The following is a 22022-nucleotide window of genomic DNA, read 5'->3' as shown; positions in this document are numbered from 1 at the left end:
CTTCAATTTTTGTATTTTTTTAATTTTTTTAACGCCCTTCAGGCTGTAATGGCTTGTCAACATAGCCCACTGCCATGAAGACAACTTAGCAGTCCATTGTTGCATTTGTTCCTGCCATTACAGGGATTCGTATTCACTTTTGGCACATGGTGCTTCATTGTCTTTAAGCTGTTCGTAAAGTTGTGTACTGATGCACAGTTTTCTCCTCATTCTGAGTTTCAGTATCTCAAGTAATGATATCTTCCATCCATCCAGTATGTCGATACAGTGTTAGATGCCTACTTTCATGAATTCTCGAATTGTGAGGATACACTCTGTAATCTAGTAATGTATAATAGTCATCATGATGACTGTTGACATAGTGGCTCCGTTTCATGCTGTGAACTCGTTGACTTGCGCCATTTGCTTGTAGGTGTAACAGACTTGTTCTTAATTTATGAATTTGTAGCAAACGACAAAATTGCTTTATCAGTTCCGACATGAAGCCAGTAGCTTGATTTGTAATCAATATCTCTGGAATTTTTGATCTTGAATAAGCAGTTGTAATCATGGCTTGAATACATAATGGTTCCCTGCTGGCATCTGCACAGATGGACATTAGAAGTCCAAACTGATCATATAAAATGGTTTCCTTGCTTCTGGTAATCTCTACAGTGAAATACACTAATTTTTGTTCGGCATGCTGTGTGCATGGCACACAGCTCTTCATATACTACTCTACTCCTGCTTATGTGTTCTCCACCAATATCGTTAGACTACACATCATTTTGTTTCACTGCTGCAATGCCCTGCTAACGTGTGATCATGTGCTTGCTGTAATACTTCATTTAACATTACAACAATATGAGGTCTGAATTTTGTTTGTATATGTAGCATTCTATCATTCACAGTGAACTTTAGTTATTGTTGTAAATAGTTTGATATCTTCATCAGCAGCTTGCATTCTCTGCCACTCTGCAGCAGTGTAACCTAATCATTGCATTGCAAGTGTAACCTAATCATTGCGTTGCACAAACTTTCCAACTCAAGTCATCACATATCCATGTGACTTGTCATGTCAACAAAATACCAAACACATTAACCTGGTCAATGGATATTTCAAGCCTGATAGGCATTATATCACTGCATGATCCAGTATGACTTTAAACTTCCTCCGTTATATATAAACACGGAAAATAAGTTATGCGATAAGTGAAACCCAGCATCTTTTTCTCCATTATAAAGTAGTTCTTTTCTGCTCTATTCAGTTGCTGTGAGGCATGTGCAGCTGAATGTTCTGCCCATCCACTTCCTGACTCAATAGCGTTTGATCGTCTTTGACCTATCCTCTGGTGCTACCTGTAACTGCTGATAACTACTCTGCAGATCCATAGTGTAAAAAATATGTGCATTTCTCCGGGCTAAGTTCAGATGTAGTGTGTGCTGATGCATGCTAACGTGCGATCACATTTCAAGAGTGCTCAGATGATAAGCAGTAAGGCATGTTAGTCACTGCAGTTTCTCAGAGTCTGTTTCATTTAAGATATTTCTCAAGCAGTTGTTCAGGGGCAGAGCTACACTATTCACAAAAAAATTATGAAATCACTTGTACATGGAATAATTCGCCAAGTATGCAATGTTATCTGGATGGAATTAAAAGTGATTGTGATGCTAACATTAGATGAAGAAAAATGCATTAAAATATATCAAGGATTTCAACAGTGCACAATGTTTCCTCTTCGTTGCATCATATCTCTCAATGGTAAACATTTCAGAATGCAAAATGCAGAACATTCTTCTTCTAATTCATATAAACATTTTTTTCTCTAATCTTGTCGGTGGTAGGGGACTCTGTTACTTTAGCTGGGTAGGCATTCACACTTATGAAAAAGACAGCAACTCGGGAATTTTCAGTGATTCCATTCTATATGAAAAAAATCCCATGAAAATCTTAGGACATACTGAAAAAAAGCTCCTTATAGAAAACCATGAAGTGGCACTTCCTTGCATGATAGTAGGTGCTGATGGAAAAGTTAATGAGACTACGGCATAAAACAAATGACTTATGAATGACCTATTATTTAACTATCAGCTAACTTTAGCATGTAGGTATGTTGAGTGTGCTTTCAGTATAGTGTGTGATAAATGGATAATACAACAACGCCCATTAGATATCAGTGTCGATTGCCCCGAACACATTGTAAAAGCAATTGCAGTACTTGACAACTATTTTGAAATGAGAGATGGATTTAAACACGAAGACACCTTCGAAGGAAATCTCACAAGTGTAAATGCTACTCACAATCGACAACCCATTTTATCAGTGGCTAACATTCTGGCTAATTTACCACCTATTTCGTTAATGAAGGTAGATTTTAATATGCAGACTTTGTACAATATGAACAAAACTGTACTTGTTACCAATAAAGATTTTCTTTCTTGTATTTTTTCCTTGCATTCGTTCCCTCAGAGAAGATCAAAATCAATTCTTCCCAAGCTCATTGCCTCAGAATTTTGTTTTGATATGATTCTGATGCTATAATTGAAATTGCTGACTGTGTTTCTACTTTGTCAATTAGTAGCTTGATGTCATTGTTCTCACTTCATTTTTCACTCATTGTGACATTTGAAATGTCCAATAAACGAAAGTAACAGAAACGCACGCAAAATACGTCTGCTCATAATGGAAACGTGTGGTCAAATGAACAGCACAATGGCACTACGTATCTGTGTAACTGTGTACCGTTACATGTTGGTCTGCATCTAGAGGCTTTTTATGTTAACCCACATCAACCTATGCTCAAGTGATCAGTTGCAAGTTGAATGTTAAATGTCTAAATGCACAATTTGAAAACGTGTCGGAGTTCCATCATTTGAACATAGCATTATCCAGACTTTTGGTTATATTAGTTATTGGATAAGCACCTTTTACCGTTGCTTGTCAAGGTACTGATAGTCACAACAAAAATGATATGGCCTCATCCCAAGTGCACTTTTCTTTCAGGCGATCATCACTGGTGCTCCCCAGGGACTAGTTCTTTCCGCAGTAATACTAACTTCTAAATGTAGGTTAAATAATTCGTTACCAGATGGGAATCTATGCTCTCTCAATGGGATCACTGGCAAAGACTTACAAAAATTAAACAGTTCCTTGCATTCTAACAAAAACTGCTCCATCACTGTTTTCTCTGCTCCTTCCAAGTGCACTATCTTCTCTTATAATGCAGTTAAACTGGCTAGTTGCTTAAGCTCAGGGTCCGATTTTACTCTTGAAAAATCTCCAAATTGGTGACCATCAATCCCATGGTCCCAGAATTATCTATTTTGAAGGGCACTACCAGCTCACTTCCTAACTCCTGTATACACACAATACTCCTGTGTAAGAAACACCATGCTTTATCTAAGTCCCCATTTTCCTTCAGCAGCTCTGCTGCACACTATGTGATTACCAGAAAACTAGTTCCTGTGCTCACCCATAGTAGTTTCCCTGTACCTTGTGGCATTTTGTCTTGTGAGCCAATACTAAGAGACCGTTTATGATGTTTAGGTGACCTCCTCCCCACATCCATTGTTTGCCTTGAGGCTGTTTGGTATTCTTGGCAGTAGAAGCTAAACGGAATGATGTACCATACAGATATTCTTTGCACTACTCTAACTTGACTTTAGTGTTATGTTTAAGCAAGAAATCTAACAGTAAGATAGCACAGTAACAAGTGCCCCTGTGAGGTGAAACTTCCACAAAAACTTGGGAATTTTTTGCACCAACTTGAAAACCCAACCCTGCTGAGCCCAGTGAATGCTTGTCATTTCCACCCTCTCCACTTAACGTACATTTTAGCTTGGCATGGGCACCTTTGAATCCATGTCCAATAAAAACTTATGCTTCTGTCAACCCATTAAGCCATCTCAGCAAAATTCTGCCACTGCATGTTGTGCTTGTGCTTATATTCAGTGGGATCACTGCACAATGGCTTCAGAGGCCTCTTTCTAATTTAATGGGGAGTTACTATTCTCACGCCCTGTTAGGATTTTGCCTGCAATCCCATTCCAGATGACCTCTTTGATACATTTCTTACAATGCAGTTCATTGTGTTCCTGCCATATTTGATCTGTTTGTCCACACTTGTAACATTTAACATCGATGGTGCAAATTCCTTTTCTATCACTGCGTCTCTCTCTTTTAATGCCATTGCAGTCACTATGGCATCAGTTAAGTTCTTAGAGAACTCTTCCTGTACTTTTCTTGACACATTTGCTGGCAATCCTTGAAAAAATGTGTCCAGTACTCTCTGTTCTGCCTCTCGCTGAAGGACCCTGTTAATATCGTCGTGTCTGTCAAACTTGTATTTGTTGATATTTAGCTTTCTGATCCTGTCTGCAAAGTTTTCAGTATGCTCCCCTTGTTTTTGATAACATTTTTTCTTCTCCGTCAATGCTCCCAGCCTGCTCGCAGAAACTGAAATGTTGCATTTCTTAACCCCTCACGATATGCTGACATGTCCTCTCCTGTCTTCCCTGAAAATGGAGTGTCTAGGGTGCTGGTACTAGTGTCTGGGATGGGTACGGACATACTGCATGAGGAGTGGTCCCTCTTATCCTCTCTCAATACATCCAACTGCTTGCACAGTTGCATATTGTTTCCCTACATTTGTACTTTCTCAGCCTCTGGTTTTCCCATTTCAAAGCCTGTGTCCACATTAAAAGGAAAAATACCATAGGAAAGGAACCAACGCCAAAATCATAACTGAATTTTGTACCACTGAATACACCAGATTCCTGCAACTGATTGCTAAGTATGGGAATTCCCTACATTCTCTGGTGTAACAGTTAATTTTGACTCGCTATGTTGGAATGCATTGCTCTGTGATGTCACTCATAGGTACTGGTTCTTCTGACATTAAAATATATTGGTCACATTGTGCTATGACTGCTAAGCTGACAGCACTGTGAGCAGGATGGCAACTTCTGCCTCCAAAGTGGCATGTGCAGTGAGCTGTGAGATGGGATCTCCAATTCTGTGGCAAGCGCAGAGTCCAGGATACTTAGTTAACAATATCATTCTTTATTAATTGGTGTTTTCATATAGCAGGTCAGTTACTGCGCCCCTAGAGCTGGTCCTGTATAGTGGGCAGTGGGTGAGTACACTGAGGCAATGGAATGCTGTGACAGCACGACAGCAGCTGGCGATGGTAGTTGCTTGCTGATGCAAGTTGTATGTATGCTCCACAGCAAGCAAGTATAGACAGATGGACTGGTGTAAACTGCCCATAGCCAAAGTCGGCTGGCAGAGTTGAACCGAGGACTATCGGAGACTGGCAGGAGGATCAGGCGATAACATGTAATGAGTGACTTTGCCTTTGTGTATCTAGTTCAAAGCTCATAATTATCAGGGGTTTGCTGATGACTCATATTTAAGGAGCTTTGACTAGTTGATGGCACTGCTTGATGAGGCTGTAACTGTGTAGCTACAAATCTGCAATGTGATGCGGAGTTTGTGTTGGATGAATGAACAGTGCTGACAGAAATGCTGCTAACAGTGACGCTGGGGCCATATACATGGTGAATCACATAATACTTGCACTGCAGATATTGCGGAACTGGAAAGTACTATTGATGTGCAGTTTTCACAGAATGGATTGGTGGTCAGCAGCTTGTATTGTTAGCCAATCAAGAGCTTGTAATAATATTTAGAATGTGTATTTTTTGTGCTAACATACATTTTTTAAATGGAACAATGCCTGTTGACATCAACAAACTCAGGTAGGGTAAATTGGAATGTCAGTGGTGTTTGTTGTCGGACTCTAGTGCAAATCATTTATGAGATATCGTATTTTGAAAAGTTCCCACACAGACACTTGTACAATAACTGTGATAGCATACACTGACAAAAATACAAGTACATACACTAGTTGTGTGTATTCAGACCAGTAATGAGACAATTGACCATCACAGGCTGTATTCAAAATGACCACTGGCAATGGCAATAAACAGATCCAGTCCGGTATGGAACAATTGCTGCACAAGTGCTAGCTTTCCAGCAGAGATGTCCGAACAGGCTGTAGTAATATGTCATAGGATGTCACCCGGTGTAGTTGATATGTCCTTGTAGACAGAATCTTTCAGCTTTCCCCACAGAAAAAAAACTACAGGCGTCGAATCTGCGGACTGGCCAACCATCATGTTGGTACCACAGGTTTCTCCTAGTCTGCAGAGGAATGCCTTCTGGCATCCGTGAAAGGTGGCCTGCTAGGAGGCTATGATTGTGTGCATACATTGTTCCATCTGTGAAAAGCAGACCTGTGAGCTAATGGTTCACCACCCCACACCATACGTTTACACTCCATGGACACTAATGTTTCATCTGACGAAGCCAGCGGGGATTGTAAACAGACCAGTAGTGCATGTTCAGTGTTTTGTCACTAAACAAGATATACGATACATCTCTAGAATCCTGTCTTAATGCAAATGTACAGGAGTTAACTTTCTTCTCATAATTGTTTGCATCCAGTTCTTGATGGGGTGATACGATAGGGATGGAACATAAATTGATGGAGAATGTGTAGGACACTTGCCTGACCCATGCCCCATCCTTGTGCAGTTGCACAGTAACTGATGTGCAGATCAACTGCAACAGCAGGAAGAACGTTAATTTCCCCTCTTCTGTTGTCAGTCGTTTTCTTCTGTCATGTTGTCTAGGTGTTACACTACCACATTCTTGTAACACGTTAAAGAGGTTGACAAATAATTGCTGAGATGGTTGGTGTCTGTTGGGATATTTTGCCAAGTACTCCGTACAAGAACAAACTGCATTCTTCCTACACTCTCTGTACACCATGAGCATATGTTGTACATTGGTAAATCCCATTGTCCACTCACGACTTACTTCTTGGACTGTCATGCACTAAGTGACTAGCAAGTTGTAATGCACTCAAGGAACATGGAAGCACACTGTAAGCAAACGTAACACAATGTACCTATACAGGTTGACTGGTAGGTTGATGAAAGAACGGACTCAAAAAATTACAGAACACTATCCTTAACTTCAATTTGCTGCAGAATCCTCGAACATATTCTCAGACTTGAATATATTAAAGGTTATTGAGACTGAGATGTTTATGCCCACAAATTGGCATTGATTTAGAAAGCATTGCTTGTGCGAAACTCAGCTTGCCCTTTTCCCACATGATATATTACAAACTGTGGATGAAGGGCGACAGGCTGATCCCATATTTCTAGATTTCCGAAAAGCATTTGACTTGGTGACCCATCACAGGCTGTTAACAAAGGTATGAGCAAATGGAAAAGTTCACAGATATGTGAGTGGCATGAAGACATCTTAAATAATAGAACCTAAATAATAGAAGCCAATATGTGGTCCTCGACAGTAAGTGTTCATCAGAGTATTGTCAGGAGTGCCTCAGGGAAGTGTGATAGGACAACTGTTGCACTCTATATACATAAATGATTTGGTGGATAGGATGGGCAGCAATCTGTGGTTGTTTGATGATGATGCTGTGGTATATGGTAAGGTGTCGAAGTTGAGTGACTATAAGAAGATGCAAGACAACTTAGACAAAATTTTTAGTTGGTGTGATTGAATGGCAGCTAGCTCTAAATGTGGAAAAGTGTAAGTTAATGCAGATGAGTAGGAAGAACAAACCTGTAATGTTTGGATACATATTACTAGTGTTCTGCTTGACACAGTCAAGTTGTTTAAATATGTGGGCGTAACATTGCAAAGTGATATGAAATGGAACGAGCCTATGAGAACTGTGGTAGGGCAGGCGAATGGCTGACTTCAATTTATTGGGAGAATTTTGGGAAAGTGTGTTTCACCTGCAAAGGAGACCATGTATAGGATACTTGTGTGACCTATTCTTAAGTACAGCTTGAGTGTTTGGGATCGGCACCAGGTCGGATTGAAGGAAGACATCAAAGCAATTAAGAGGTGGGCTGCTAGATTTGTTAGCAGTAGATTTGAACACCACATAAGTATTATGGAGATGCTTCAGGAACTCAAATGAGAATCCCTGGAGGGAACTCGATGTTCTTTTTGAGAAACACTGTTGATAAAATTTAGAGAAACGGCATTTGAAGTTGACTGCCTCATGAGTATACTGCTGCCAATATACATTGTACGTAAGGACCACGAAGATAAGATAAAAGACATTAGGGCTCATGTGGAAACATGTAGACAGTTGTTTCTCCCTCACTCTATTTGTGAGTGGAATAGGGAAAGTAGTGGTGCAGGGTACCCTCCGCTACGCACAGTACGGTGGGTTGTGGAATCCCTATGTATATGTATATGTGGATGTAGATGTAGAATGGCACAAACAAGTGTGGGAACTTTTCAAAATACAATATCTCATAAATGAGTTGCACTAGACTCCTGCAACAAACACCACAAACATTCTGATTTACCTTATTTTTAGTTTGTTAATGTCAATAGGCATTGATCCATTTAAAAAGTGTATGTTTGCACAAAAAATACACTTTATGAGTTTCATTACAAACTGTTTATTGGCTAACAGTGTGAGCCCCTGACCACCAGTCTGTTCTGTGAAAACTGCACATCAATTGCACTTTCCGTTTCTGTAATATTTGTGGTGCAAGTTTTAGGTGATTCACCCTGTATACTTCCTCTGGCTGGGAGTTTTGTGGCAACCATCAGGCTCCCTTCATGTAGCCAGCTGTGGAAGCATAGCCTTGTGCTATGGCATGTATAAGTACGATCTACCATACTGCAGAATGCTATGCCAGCATTGTTGCAGCACCCAGCTGCAGAATTGTGATTATGTAGGTGGCTGGTTTGTTGTGTAGCCCTTGGCTGGTTATGGCCACCTACCTGAACCTGATGTTACAACAGTATCTAGCCTCTCTTTGATTCTGTGCCACAATGTTTAGAGGTTCTAATTGGAGGACACAAATGGCTCTCCCATTTTTAATTGTTGAAGGTAGAGATTGTGTACAGTGCTATAATTTTTGGGCTTTCGTATGCTTATTATATGTTAAGAAAATTCATTTCAAATACTTGCATTCTTTATTTCAAAGCTTTTATGTGTGAGAAAAGTTATGCCACTGTTTTGCCTAAAATTTAAACGTTATACTTGAGTTAATAGTCCCTAAACTTCAGGGATGACTGAGAAACACATGTCTAGGCCATGACTTTTAGACCATTATATGGTAGGACAAACTTATGCAGAAAATTATTTGCAGTGGAGCATGTGAATAAAATAATTACATGTCATTGGACTACATTGATGGACAAAAAATCATAACACCAAGAAGGAGTTGTGTGACATAAACAAAAGTTGTAACCACCACATTTCCGACTTCAGTGATATCAAGCAAGAACTCATTGCAGGGCATGGTGGAGGTGTGGTGCATTTTTTGGTGAAAGCTGATTCTGCCTTGATGCCAGTGATGGCAATGTGTTGGTTAGGAGGAGGCCAGTCCAGGGCTTGCAACCAAAGTTCCTGCGTGCTAGACACACTGGACCTACACCTGACAGTAGCACACAATGCCATAGTGGACCCTATTGCAATTTCCAACACCTTGGGCCACCATTTTGTGGAGATTTCAATCTCCTCCCATTATCACCCTGTCTTCCTCCATCAGAAATGAGTGGAGGAGACTCGGGCGATACGCTTGTCTTAGAATCATGAGTGCTACAATGCCGCCTTTACTATGAGGGAGCTAGATCATACTCTCACTTCATCCAGATCCTCCACCCCAGTGCCAGATGCTGTTCACATTCAGATATTGCAGCACCTTTCTCTTATGGGCAAGCACTTTCTGCTTACACGCACAACCACATCTGGGCAGAGGGCATGTTTCCCAGATGTTGGCATGAAGTCACTGTCATACCCGTACCTAAGCCCGGTAAGGACAAACACCTTCCTTCTAGCTACCGCCTCATTTATCTCACCAGCTTTGTTTGCAAGGTGGTGAAACATATGATTCATGCCTGGCTTCTATGGTGGCTCGTGTCTCGTATTTTACTAACCACAGCACTGTGTGGATATCGAGCGCGCCGTGCTGTAGTTGACCATCTTGTCACTTTGTTCACCCGTGTCATGAATGGTTTTCTGCAGAAATCTGAGACTGTGGCTGTGTTTTTCAAAAGTCTACAACACCTGCTGTAGGACTGGTATACTCCATACTCTCTACACAAGGGGCTTCCGTGGTTGTCTGCCCCGTTTCCATCAGGAATTTTTAAAAGACCAAGTTTTCAAGGTATGTGTGGGTTCTGCCTTGTCGGACACCTTTATCCAGGAAAACGGTGTGCCTCAGAATACCATCCTAAGCATCGTAGTCTTTGCTATTGCCATTAACCCTATAATGGCCTGTCTTGTGCCAGGCATCTCCGGCTCCCTTATCATTGATGATTTTGTCATCTATTGCAGTTCTCCACATTTGTCTCATTGAGTGGCATCTTCAACAATGTCTCGTTCACCTTTAATCATGAAGCATCAACAATGGCTTTTATTTTTCCATTGACAAAACCATTTGTATGATTTTCTGGCAGCACAGTTGGTTTCTTCCACCACATTTACATCTTGTGTCTACTGCTCTTCTGTTCGTTGAAGATACGATATTCCTGGGGCTCATGCTCAATAGGAAACTTTCTTGGTCCTCCCACATGTCTTACCTGGAGGCCCACTTTATGTGGTCTCTCGGTGTCCTACATGTCCTCAATGGTACTTGTTGGGATGCAGATCGAATCACCCTCCTCCGTTTGTACTGGTCCCTCGTCCATTCAAAATTATATCATGGGTGTTTCGTTCATTCATTTGCATGCCCATCCCTCTTATGCCGTCTCAATACTATCCACCATTGTTGCATCCATTGGGCTACTGGCGCCTCATACACTAGCCTGGTTGAGATTCTGCATGTAGAAGTTGCTGAACTGCTGCTGTCCTACCACTGCGACTTTCTCCTCTGCAGATATGTATGCCATTTGTCTGCCATGCATGACCACCTATTCATTGCATCCTTCTTCGATGACTCCCTAGATCGCCAGTATGGTGCACGTCCGTCTTCTCTGTTACCACCTGTCGGCTCTTGCTCTGGCAACTTAACTTCACGCTGCCTACAATTTTCCCAGTGGGCAGGAACCCTTCACCAACTTGGCTTCATGCAGCAGCCTATGTTCACCTTGGCCTTCGTTTGCTTCCTAAGGGAACTCCTGCATCCTCACTCTATCGCCTTCAGTTCCATGACCTTCGCATGAAACTTCACGATAGTATCTTCGTGTACACTGATGGCTCTCGGACTGACCATAATGTCGGGTGTGCCTTTGTCATTGCACCGATGTTTTTCGGTATTGGCTTTCAGAACACTGCTCAGTATTGACAGCAGAGCTTTCTGCCCTGTATCAGGCCATGCAGTACATCCCGCAACTCAGGCTTTTCAATTGTGTCATCTGTTCAGACTATCTCAGTGCCCTTCAAAGCATCTGCGTGCTGTACGCCGTCTGTCCCTTAGTGCAACAGGTGCAGGAAAGCTGCCACTTCTCACTCTTGATGAAGTCACTGTTAAATTTTGTGGGTTCCTGGTCATGTCGCTCTGACAGGAAACGGTGCTGCTGACACTGCTGCCAAGGCTGCAGTCCTCTTACCTCAGCCCGCTAGTTTTTATCTTCCCTCTGATGATCTCTGTGTTGCCATCTGTCAGCAGGTGGTGTCACTTTGGCAACACCACTCATCCTTCCCTCATGGGAACAAGCTCTGGGTTATTAAGCCTCTCCCAGTGTCTTGGACAACCTCCTGTGGGGTCTCTCGCCATGAGGAGATTATTTTAACTAGTTGCATATTGGGCACTGTGTTTTTAGCCATCGCCATTTGTTAAGTGGTGCTCTCCCACCACTTTGTGCTCATTGTGCTCAACTTTTGACTTTCTGCCATTTCCTGACGGAATGTCTTATTTAACTGCTTACATTCCCATTTGTGTTTGCCGTCTTGAGTTATTGTCCGTTTTAGCAAATGACAAGTGGGCCGTCGACCGCATTTTACTTTTTATTTGTCCTAGCAATCTGATGAAGACCTTTTAATTTTTACTTCTGGACCTCCGTTTCTCTACGGCATATTTTATAGACCTTTCTCCATTCCCCTATATTTAGCTATCTTCTCTTCTGTACATTGGGATTGACATGTAGTTGTTTTGGATGCCTCTCTTTGTCTCCGTGTTCTATAATTTTGACATGAGCACATATGACCCGAGTTGTTTTTGGGCCCTAAAACAAAAAAAGAAATCAAAACAAATAATCTTAGTATTGTTGGTAATATGTAAATACTGATATAACATAGACTCATAATAACTGATGATTAGGACTTTGACTTCTTGTCAACATATGAACATTAATTTGAGTTTAAATCAAAGATGTCCGCAGCTCATGGTCGTGCGGTAGCGTTCTCGCTTCCCATGCCCGGGTTCCTGGGTTCGATTCCTGGCAGGGTCAGGGATTTTCTCTGCCTCGTGATGGCTGGGTGTTGTGTGATGTCCTTAGGTTAGTTAGGTTTAAGTAGTTCTAAGTTCTAGGGGACTGATGACCATAGATGTTAAGTCCCATAGTGCTCAGAGACATTTTTTTAAATCAAAGAAGCAATTCATGTATGTTTCCTCCCTCCATTTCCTCCCTCTCCCTCCATCCATCCCCCATCCTCCCCCTCTGCCACCTCCTCCCCCCCCCCCCCCCTCTCTCTCTCTCTCTCTCTCTCTCTCTCTCTCTCTCTCTCTCTCTCTCTCTCTCTCTCTATCTATCTGAACATTAACTTCCCTTCTTAGCCTCCTGCCCTGCCCTCCTACCAACACTGCCTCTCTTTTCTACCATTGCCCTTCCCTCGTACTATCAACATAAAAGCATATAAAGGTATGTGCCTAAGGGCAGCCGAGCCAGTCCAGGAAGGACGTCAGTGAGTGTTAGCTGTTCTGTACCAATTTCCAGATGCTTTTAAATCTGGAGTGGAGAAAAGACATACTAAATCGCCCCATCGTAAAACGATGTATCAACCCTGGGGCTCATTCATTAATTAACCAGCGCTCATGTAGGGTGTAGCGAGCTGGACAATGGGTGAACAGGGAAGAAGTGGAGAAGATGCTGCAAGATATCATTGAGCTTTCAGAGAATACTCGGTCCTCTCCTGTGGTCCTTTTGAAGGAGGAACAGGGTACATGGCATTTCTGCATCTACTACCAACTGCTAAACAAAATCATGAAAAAATATGTCTACTAATTGCCACTCACTGACGACATCCTAGACTACTGGAAAGAAGCAAAATATTTCTCAACTACGAACATGCAGACAGGCAGGTGGCAAATCAGAGTCGATGAATCTCACTGGGAAAGTACTGCCTGCCCTCATAACACTTAATGGTTTCTGTGAGCTCAAGGTTATGCAGCCTGGACTAGGTAAAGTTCCATCCAACCTCAAAATATGGTGAATAACCTGCTTCAACATCTGAAATTTATGCTGTGTTTTTGCTATCTGGATGACATACAGTTGACCTGACAGTTGTGTTCAAGTGTATTCAGACTGGCAGGCCTCAGTCTAAATCTGAAAGTGTGCATCTTCACTGCCCAAGAAATAAAAATATTGTGTCACCTAGTGTATAGTGATGGAGTTTGTCCTAATCCAGGGAAATTTGAGCAGTTACACTTTCCACTAATTGGCAGATTTATGATGTGGGAAGTTTTCTTGGAATGTACTCTTTCTACTTTCGTAAAGGACTTCTGTAATAATACACATCCCTAGCAAGAACTACTACAGGGAGTCAGCAAATTATCCTGAAATGATGTGCCAGAAAGGTAGCTCTGTGTCCTTAAGAGGGTCCTAATACCTTCTCTAGTCTTAGCAGTGTATGACAAGAATGCTGAGACAGAACTTCATATCGACGATAGGGGTTATGAGATAGTTGCATTTCTAGTACAAATTAGGAAAGTGCTGAAAATATGATATGTTATGCTTCCAGCCTTCTACGAGTTCTGGCCATATTTCTTTGACAAACCATTCATGATTGTGACAGACCCCTATTTTCTGTGGTGGCTGACTTGTCTGAAAGATATGTTGGGTCAACTGGTGAGATAGCAGTGAGGTGTCAGGTGAACATCACAGTGGTATACAAACTCAAATACAAACACAAGGGTGCTGACTGCCTTTCAATGTATCCTTTGGCAGAACACGGCTGTGTGTATGAAATCTCAGTCGTTGCTATAGTAAATGATGTTACTGCTGACCAAAGGGAAGAGCAACACTGTTGAAATCTGTAGTAGCCTTGAAGAATGAGGAACTGACCAGAGGAGAATTCCAGTTAATAAATGTAACATTGCTTGAGAAGAACTATGAGCCAGTGGAACAGAAACAGTGGCAGACGCAGGTATCAGTGTCACCAAAGCTGTACCATGTGCTGAAGCTCTGGAAATTTCCTTGTAGAAGACATAATTTTGAATCAATGGGCAGGCCTTCTGATGATCTTTGATAGTGGAAACGTTTTCTAGTTGACACTAGTGTCAGGTAATTTCATGTTGCGACATCAACCACAGGATTAAAACTGCCTACCACACAGCTGGATGGCCTCACAGAATGCTTTAATATGACATTGAGAAATATGCTCTTGATGTGCAATGACCTTAAACACAGAGTGGGATACAATACTGCCCATTGTGACATGAGTATACAACACAGCAAAGCAAGACACAGGATTCACACAGTTTTTTTTTTCTGCACCATGTTGTGAGGTGTAACAACAATGGATTCACTGTTTCCATTTCAGTTGAACAATACTCAAAATGACTAAGTGAAACACATTACCAGGACTGAAGAAGCAAGACAGCAAACTAGTACAAATCATGGACATCTCAGAGAAGATCAAGAGCACTGTAACACCAAGCACTGTCCTGTAAGCTACAGCCTGGAAATCTTTGTATAGATTTTTAAGCCTGTGAAGAAAGTGGGACTATCAGAAAAGTTATTAAAGTGTTTATTTGAGCTGTGGTATATCTTTCATGGCTTGTCAGACATCACGTAAGAAGTTGAGGATTATGATGCTTCATCAAGAAGACAAAAGCTTAGACACATCACACTTGCCCTCCTACAGTCCTTAGGCACAAATTGACAGTGGGTACTTACAGCTCAAGTAAACTGAGCACCTGCTCGGCAATAGTGAAACTTCGGTGCAAGGAGCCCATACCCAACGCTCAGCTTAGTGAAAGGGATGTGACAACATGACCAGAACACTAGGGGCCCACCTGTGCTGCCATACAGAGAATCATTGAAGAGATCTAGATCCAAGGTGCCATAGTCGGCTCTAACAAGAACTTCTGAAACAGTGGGTCATTGTCCTCCAGACACAGAGCAGTGTCATGAGCTGTGGCGTATTCACTATGGCATAGCAGTTAGCATCAGTGGATGCCGTGCCTCAGGTCACCAGTTCAAACCTGACTACTAGCAGTTATTTGTTATTCAGTATTTATTGTTTGTGGAGGGTTTTCGAAATTTCTTACATTGATGTTTGTAATAAATATGCTATCAGTGCTAAGTGCTGTACTTCATTGATGACCCTGCCTTCTGATTTGGACTTGAGTGTGCTGACAACATGACAGTGTGATTGATAACTTGAGTCAAGTGAAAGAGTTCCTCCCTAAAACAGTTCAGAATGGGTGCCAAATTTGCTAGTTGTGTATTCATATGTTGTGATTGATGCTACTTCTCATAGAGAAGTATTAGTCAATTTTTGTCACATTCTGCATGTGATGTGAAACACAAATGAAGTTAGCCAGATGTTCAAAAAGTGCTTCCCTGGAAGATGGTTGCACTTGAAAAGTAGATGACACTTCAATGGTAAACTTAATGAATTTTTTTTGTAGTCCCCAATTTAGATCACAAGTGTTATTTAATAACACTTTGATGAATATACTGAAACACAGAGTAAATGATGTATAGTTCACAAAGAGTTACTTATACTGTGAATATTCCAGGGCTGCAAAGGGATTGGCAAAAAAGGTTGTGTTTCGTGGCCACCAAGGTCCCCAGACTTTACTGCTTTAGATTTTTGCATGTGGGGATAGTTGGAAGGTGAAAATAAAAACAAGAGATGAGTTGATCATTTGGATTATAAGTTGTGTTGCCTTCATAGAAGAATGCCAAGAGGAAATCAGAAGAGCTAAAAGTGGTGTTGCCAAAAGAATTTGAGAGTTCATTCAAGTCAGAGGTGGAGTGTATGAGAACTTACTTTGAACTTAATCATTTGCTTTAGCTTAAGACCTTCTGTGAGTATGTGTCTGAGTTGCATTCTAAGAACTGTATATCTGTAGCCAATAAAAATTAGGCAGATGTTACATCAGATGTTTTATTCAAATTAGTCAATATTACCACTCCATAAAATATTTACTATTACCCATGAAACACACACACACACACACACACACACACACACACACACACACACACTTGTAACAAAAGTGCAATAAAATAGTGGACTTCTTATAAAGTAAGTAGTCTCCTCCATACTAGATTCAAAGGATGCAAGCAACTGTACATCACAGACCACAAGTTCATCTCTTCACATTCTGAAGAATTAGGTTGTGTCCAGACTAAATGAAGATCCAAACACATGTGGGATACATATTGCATTCTGTTTGAGAGAATGAGGTGCCCTTTGGACAGCCCTCAATCTTTGTCAGTACCTTCAGCTTGATGGAAATGTAAGTTGGGGGGGGGGGGGGGTGGCAAATAAAAATTTATCATTTTACAGTAAGCCTTAAACAGCTTAAGGGTACATTTGAGTTAACGCTTATTTCCAGCACAGCATAGTTGTTCTAATGGGCACCACAAAAATGAATTTATTAAATTAAGATGACATTTTTTCACTTGGGATGTAACAAAGAAGAGGTCATGCTGAAAACAGCTTAATTGGAAAAATACGACTTTCATTTAACAGGGTTGTTCCTTGTATTTGTGTACCACTTCCTGACTGCAGTGTTAAATCCTAACATAAAGGGTGTTTGATCCTTCTGTGCCCATTTATGAATGGGTTTTTATTCTGACAAATGATCTAACCTATTTTTAATGCTTGTAATATACAGGGTGAACCTGATAATCACCAACAAACTTTAAGAGGTGGTAGTAGTGGTAGTATGGAACAAAACAAGATAAAAAATTGTAAATATGGGCCCTGAAACCATAGACGTTAAGAGCTATTAGCAGTTGTCCCTCTTCACTACTGTGAAACACATCTCTTCTAATGAACAAGTGCTCATAGCTCTTAAGGTTTACATTTTAGAGCCCTAATTTATTGAATACTTTCTCTAGTTTTGGCCCATACTATCACCTCTGAAAGCTCATCGGTGGAGTTCTGGTTCACCCTCTAGATATCACACAATTCCACAATTTTAATGGAGTATTGTTAGTATTCCTCGGAGATATTTCTGAGACAAGGCCATGACCAGCTGTTTCCTCCACCTAATAAGGAGGCAGCTATAAATTGAAATAGGAAATCTTCCTGCTATTTTACCTGATGACAAAGTTTTGTGTGGACTCCAGCATAAGTCATAAATCAAATATTTTAATGTGTATTACACAGTGTCTGTCTCATCTGTTTCTATGTAATGATCTCCATTTTTGTGGTACAAATTTTTGAACAGTTGACTTCACAGTCACAGTCTCTCTCTCTCTCTCTCTCTCTCTCTCTCTCTCTCTCTCTCTCTCTCTCTCTGTGTGTGTGTGTGTATTAGACATTGACTTTGGGAATTAGGTTACTGTTGCAAATTTCTGTGTACTGGAGTAAGAGGTATAATTTTTTATTGCATAGATGCTAAATGGCCTCTGTAGTGCTGGTTCAAGACTATCAGAGGCTCTTGGGGGCATGGTACGAGACACAAATTCTCCATCATATGCCATTGCAGTCCAGTGTCACTCTGCATGGGAAGAATTAGTGAAGGCAACTGCAGCTGCCACTTCAGCAGTAAAAAGTCAGGTTACTACGACTTTGCAGGACGTCAATAATCAAGATAGCACTGAAAGTAGTCAGGTAACTGTTGCCCACAAACTACAATGGCATATTTGTGTATTTTAGTTTATCTTAAAAATGCTGTTTTTTTTACTGTTTTCTTGCAGTTTTCTGGTGTGCTCAGTAAGGAAATGTGTGACATAGTATTAATTACATTATTAATTAATCTTCTCAAGAAACTAAATGCTAGAAGAAATGTGATAATTCAAAGCTTCAGCAAGGTTCTGAAACAAACACCACTGCGCAAATATATTAGTTTATTTTTTGTATATGTAATTGTACTCTATGATAGAGGCTTCCTGTAAAGACAATTCGTTAACTAAGGGCAACAAGTTTAAAATAAATAAATATATACATGTTTTGTGTACTTCTTGTTTCTATGCCTTTTATTACAGTATTATATAATTCACAGAAATCTGCTCAGGGGCAAAGCTACAAATCCTTTAAATGTAACTATTTGATGATGCACAGAAAAATGTGAGCTGTTGAAATATCTTGAACAGTGATATTTAGTTTACTATTCGCCCACTTTATAATTTGTGTGTATTAACAAACAACCTTGAGACTGACAAATTTCCAATTTTATCATTTGCAACATGGAAATGAACGCTCTGTACACCACTTGTTTTCTAAATTGCTTCTGGTAATGATTATCATTCTCTGTTGGAGATAAGATTGAAGCAGAATTTACAACTGCTAGAATGCATATGATTGACTGTAGTGGCTAGAGGTATTGTAATTTAATATTATTAAAATCTGTGAAGGCCATTCAATTTGGTCCCCAGTGTAGTAATTAGAGTTGTAATTGCTGTACCTGCTATTTAAAATACTTTCCTAATCATTTCAGGTGTATTTAAGTATAGCCAACTAGAAACAACATAATAACTTTTCTCTTCCAATATGACCATCAACACACTGTTGTTAACATCTGTGCTCTTAATTATCATGTCACATGTGCTAAATGAGTTATTGGCCAGTCACTGTATCCTGTTCACCCTATCATTTGTGTCTGTCTCAGTCTCTTAGTACAGTCACTTATTAGACTATTCATTTATGATGAACAGGTGGTTTGTGGCAGCCTCATGACATTTGTGAAGCTGCAGCAGCAGTTCTGTGCTTCGTGTAGCGAATTCTTGAGCTCTGTGCCAACGTGCAGCTGTAGCTCCTCCCATGACCCTGACTGTGGCATCGGTGTACTACAGCAGAGTCTGGCACGTATGTATGCCCCAGTGCCACCGTGGCCACAACGCAGATGGTCAGAGGCTGCAGCTACCGACCTTGGGGGAGAAGGGGATGCAACTGCTCCTCGCCGCTGGTCTGTCCCATGCCCACCCCAGCGGGGAGCTGCCAAACTTGGAGTTCCTTCACAGGACCGAAGCCGATCTGCTACTCCAGGTACTTGCATGTACTAGCTTTTTCATTGGAACTCATGTATGTTTTTGTAGTTTTTAAAAATGGATAATTCTGTGCAGAATGTTCATTATCATCTGCTGCATCTGTTTACTTATCCAGTAAAAAATAATAATAAGCCACCAAACTTGAAATTTGGTTTGAGCACCACAATTGTTTAGCAGACATGGTCCTCCTGTAGGTGCTACACTCTTGCTTTCTTCCATTATGTGGTATCATTCACCCTTCCATTTGTAGGCCACACAAAATTAATGTAATATCTCAATTATGATATAGTTTGATATTTTTATCATACACAAATAAATTTTGACATTGAAACGAGGTACAAGTAACAGGAAATTCCTGACTTACTAGGCATTGAATCAGGACCTTCTCAAAATAATCTCGCTCAGATCTCCAGTCTGACATGAAAGATATGACGAAAGTTCAAGCAAATTGTGTACTATTTTGTTCACGGAGCTTACATTTCTGAGAGATATCAGTGTAGTGGTATTTGGTCAAGATTTACACAATTTGAATCCTAATGGGGTAAGGAACGTGCATCTCCAGTATTTGACCACATGGGGAAAAGAGGTGGCTTCATAACCAGACTGTAAACTGAAGTCCTCAGTTAAATTCCAAACTTCTCAGCATGATTTGGTAAGTGAGAGTAGAAAAAGTTTGAAGCTCCTGTGCTGTTGTAGGGAAGAAGGCTTGTGTGGTGCCACTAGTCTTCTCCTTCTCTCTTCCTATTACACCATACTCATACATAACAACAGAAATTCAAAACCACACTGCAGGAACTTTTATCATGGTCATCATACAATCCTGATGTGCATTTGACACTCCATAACAGTTTAGATGTTGCTAATCACCTTCACTAAGACCTTTCCCATGGTCACAGTGGGATTAGTACTTTGTGCCACTGCTTATTTACTGCACAGGGAGCTGTATGACACACTTTGAAAGCTACAAAAATATTTTTTCACTCACAGTTAACATCAGTCACATCAAATTTTAGTTGTTAATATATGCTAGAAGTTAGCTATGAAAAAAGGTAATAATAATTCCTCATGTATATGTCTGGTCGGAAGAAAAAAGTGTTTTTTTTTTCCCTGAATGTAAAATAGTATAGATGGAGCAATGAAGCTGTGGATGAGATATGGGTGAATCAAAAAGTATGGTGACATTAAATGTTCATCTAATAGATAACTTTTCTCAAAGAACACAGCAGTAATTTATTGGAGCGATGTTATCCTGTGTTACTGGAAAATTAATATGAGAAAATTCCAAAATAACTATGAAACAGTGCCCTGTGCCATCAGGAGGTGACATTTCAGGTCCTGCAGGCAGCTCCAATTAAAAACCATCTGAAGTTTGGAACTGTTTATTCTTTCCTTGGGGAGGAAGCTAGAAGCATAACAATATGTCAGTAAAAGATGTGATTGAAACTGAAGGAGCTGAAGCATATTTCTGGTTTTTGTGAATCTTGTATCAATAATACCTCTTCTAGGGACACAGTGTTATTGAAGGCACTTACATTATGGATGATGGAGAGGTTTTCCTGTTTCAGGGGTGGAGGGTAGGAGGGGGTGTAAGCTTGTCTGTGTAAGAAGACATAATAAATATATTTAAAAAATGGATGGATGCACCTTAGTACAAGCTGGAACAGTGTACAGTAAATATGAGGAGGATTTGAAATGTGCAATGGGAATTTCAGCACTTCAGGAGACTAGGTGGGAGAGGTAAACTAACAAAAATTTTCACTGTTCTACTCATGAGAATATACAGTTTGGTTTTTAGTGTCCAGGTCTATGCCCAAGCCTGTTGTACACTTTCAGAGTCAGAGAAAAATTTCATGATGTTACATCTGTCAATTTATATGCCCCTGTAGAAATGCTAGATGAAGAACACCCGAAGAAGGAACAGATGAGGCCAAACAAAGTAGCAACTTCCCCTACAAAGACATACGTGCATCTACAAAAGATAATGTTATGCATCTGGCAAAACAGCAACAGTGTGGTGTACTATGACTTGCTTATCTGAGGTGTAACTGTCACTGCTGAAATTTATTGTCAGCAATTGAGACATCTTGCAGATGCAGTCCAAGAACAACCACCAGGAAGACTGCCTGAAGTGATGCTACTCCACGATAATGTCCACCTGTATTCTGTTAGACTGACAAAAAACACTATACAGCAGTTGGGTTCAGATGTCACCCACCTTATTCACCGGATCTTGCACCCTCAGATTTTCGCCTTTTGTGCTCTCTATCAAATTAGTTTCAAAGAACTTCAACTTTGGATGAAAATGTGCTCTGAATGTGGTTTGATGAGTTCTTCACCTCAAAACCATTTGATTTCTGCAGCCATGGATTCAAAATGTTACTCCAGCATTGGTAAACTGTTTTAAATAGTGAAGGAGAATATATTATTGATGACTAGAGTCTCTCTTATGTGTGTCTGCTGTGTTTATTAAACTAGTGGGAAAACGGTAGGCTTATGCACCAACCCAATTGTTCATGACCTTTACTTTAGTTGGAGAGGTAGGCCAAGTTAGCTGATCTGTTAACAGAAAATATAGGAGAGGGATGGACCCCACCATACAAAGGCAAATTTCTGTGTATGTAGGGACCAGGTGAGACACCAA

At 40.6% G+C, this 22022-nt stretch overlaps 1 protein-coding gene across 3 annotated transcripts in view; it reads left to right on the top strand.

The window, feature by feature from the left end:
• LOC124795017 overlaps window positions 1-22022 on the top strand; it is a 237859-nt gene that overhangs the window by 65132 nt on the left and 150705 nt on the right. For all 3 annotated transcript variants that reach the window (XR_007016637.1, XM_047258782.1, XM_047258781.1), the window contains 2 exons: window positions 17787-18005; window positions 19049-19379. Coding sequence is in view for 2 of the 3 variants with exons in the window: in XM_047258782.1 (XP_047114738.1) it covers window positions 17787-18005; window positions 19049-19379 (550 nt within the window). In the remaining variant the exon portion in view is untranslated. The remainder of the gene's footprint in view (window positions 1-17786; window positions 18006-19048; window positions 19380-22022) is intronic.

The sequence above is a fragment of the Schistocerca piceifrons genome, chromosome 4 (genome assembly GCF_021461385.2).
Source record: "Schistocerca piceifrons isolate TAMUIC-IGC-003096 chromosome 4, iqSchPice1.1, whole genome shotgun sequence".
NCBI classification, from domain to species: domain Eukaryota; kingdom Metazoa; phylum Arthropoda; class Insecta; order Orthoptera; family Acrididae; genus Schistocerca; species Schistocerca piceifrons.
The sequence above is the reverse complement of the archived record's forward strand: the minus strand, read 5'-3'. Positions and strand labels throughout refer to the sequence as shown.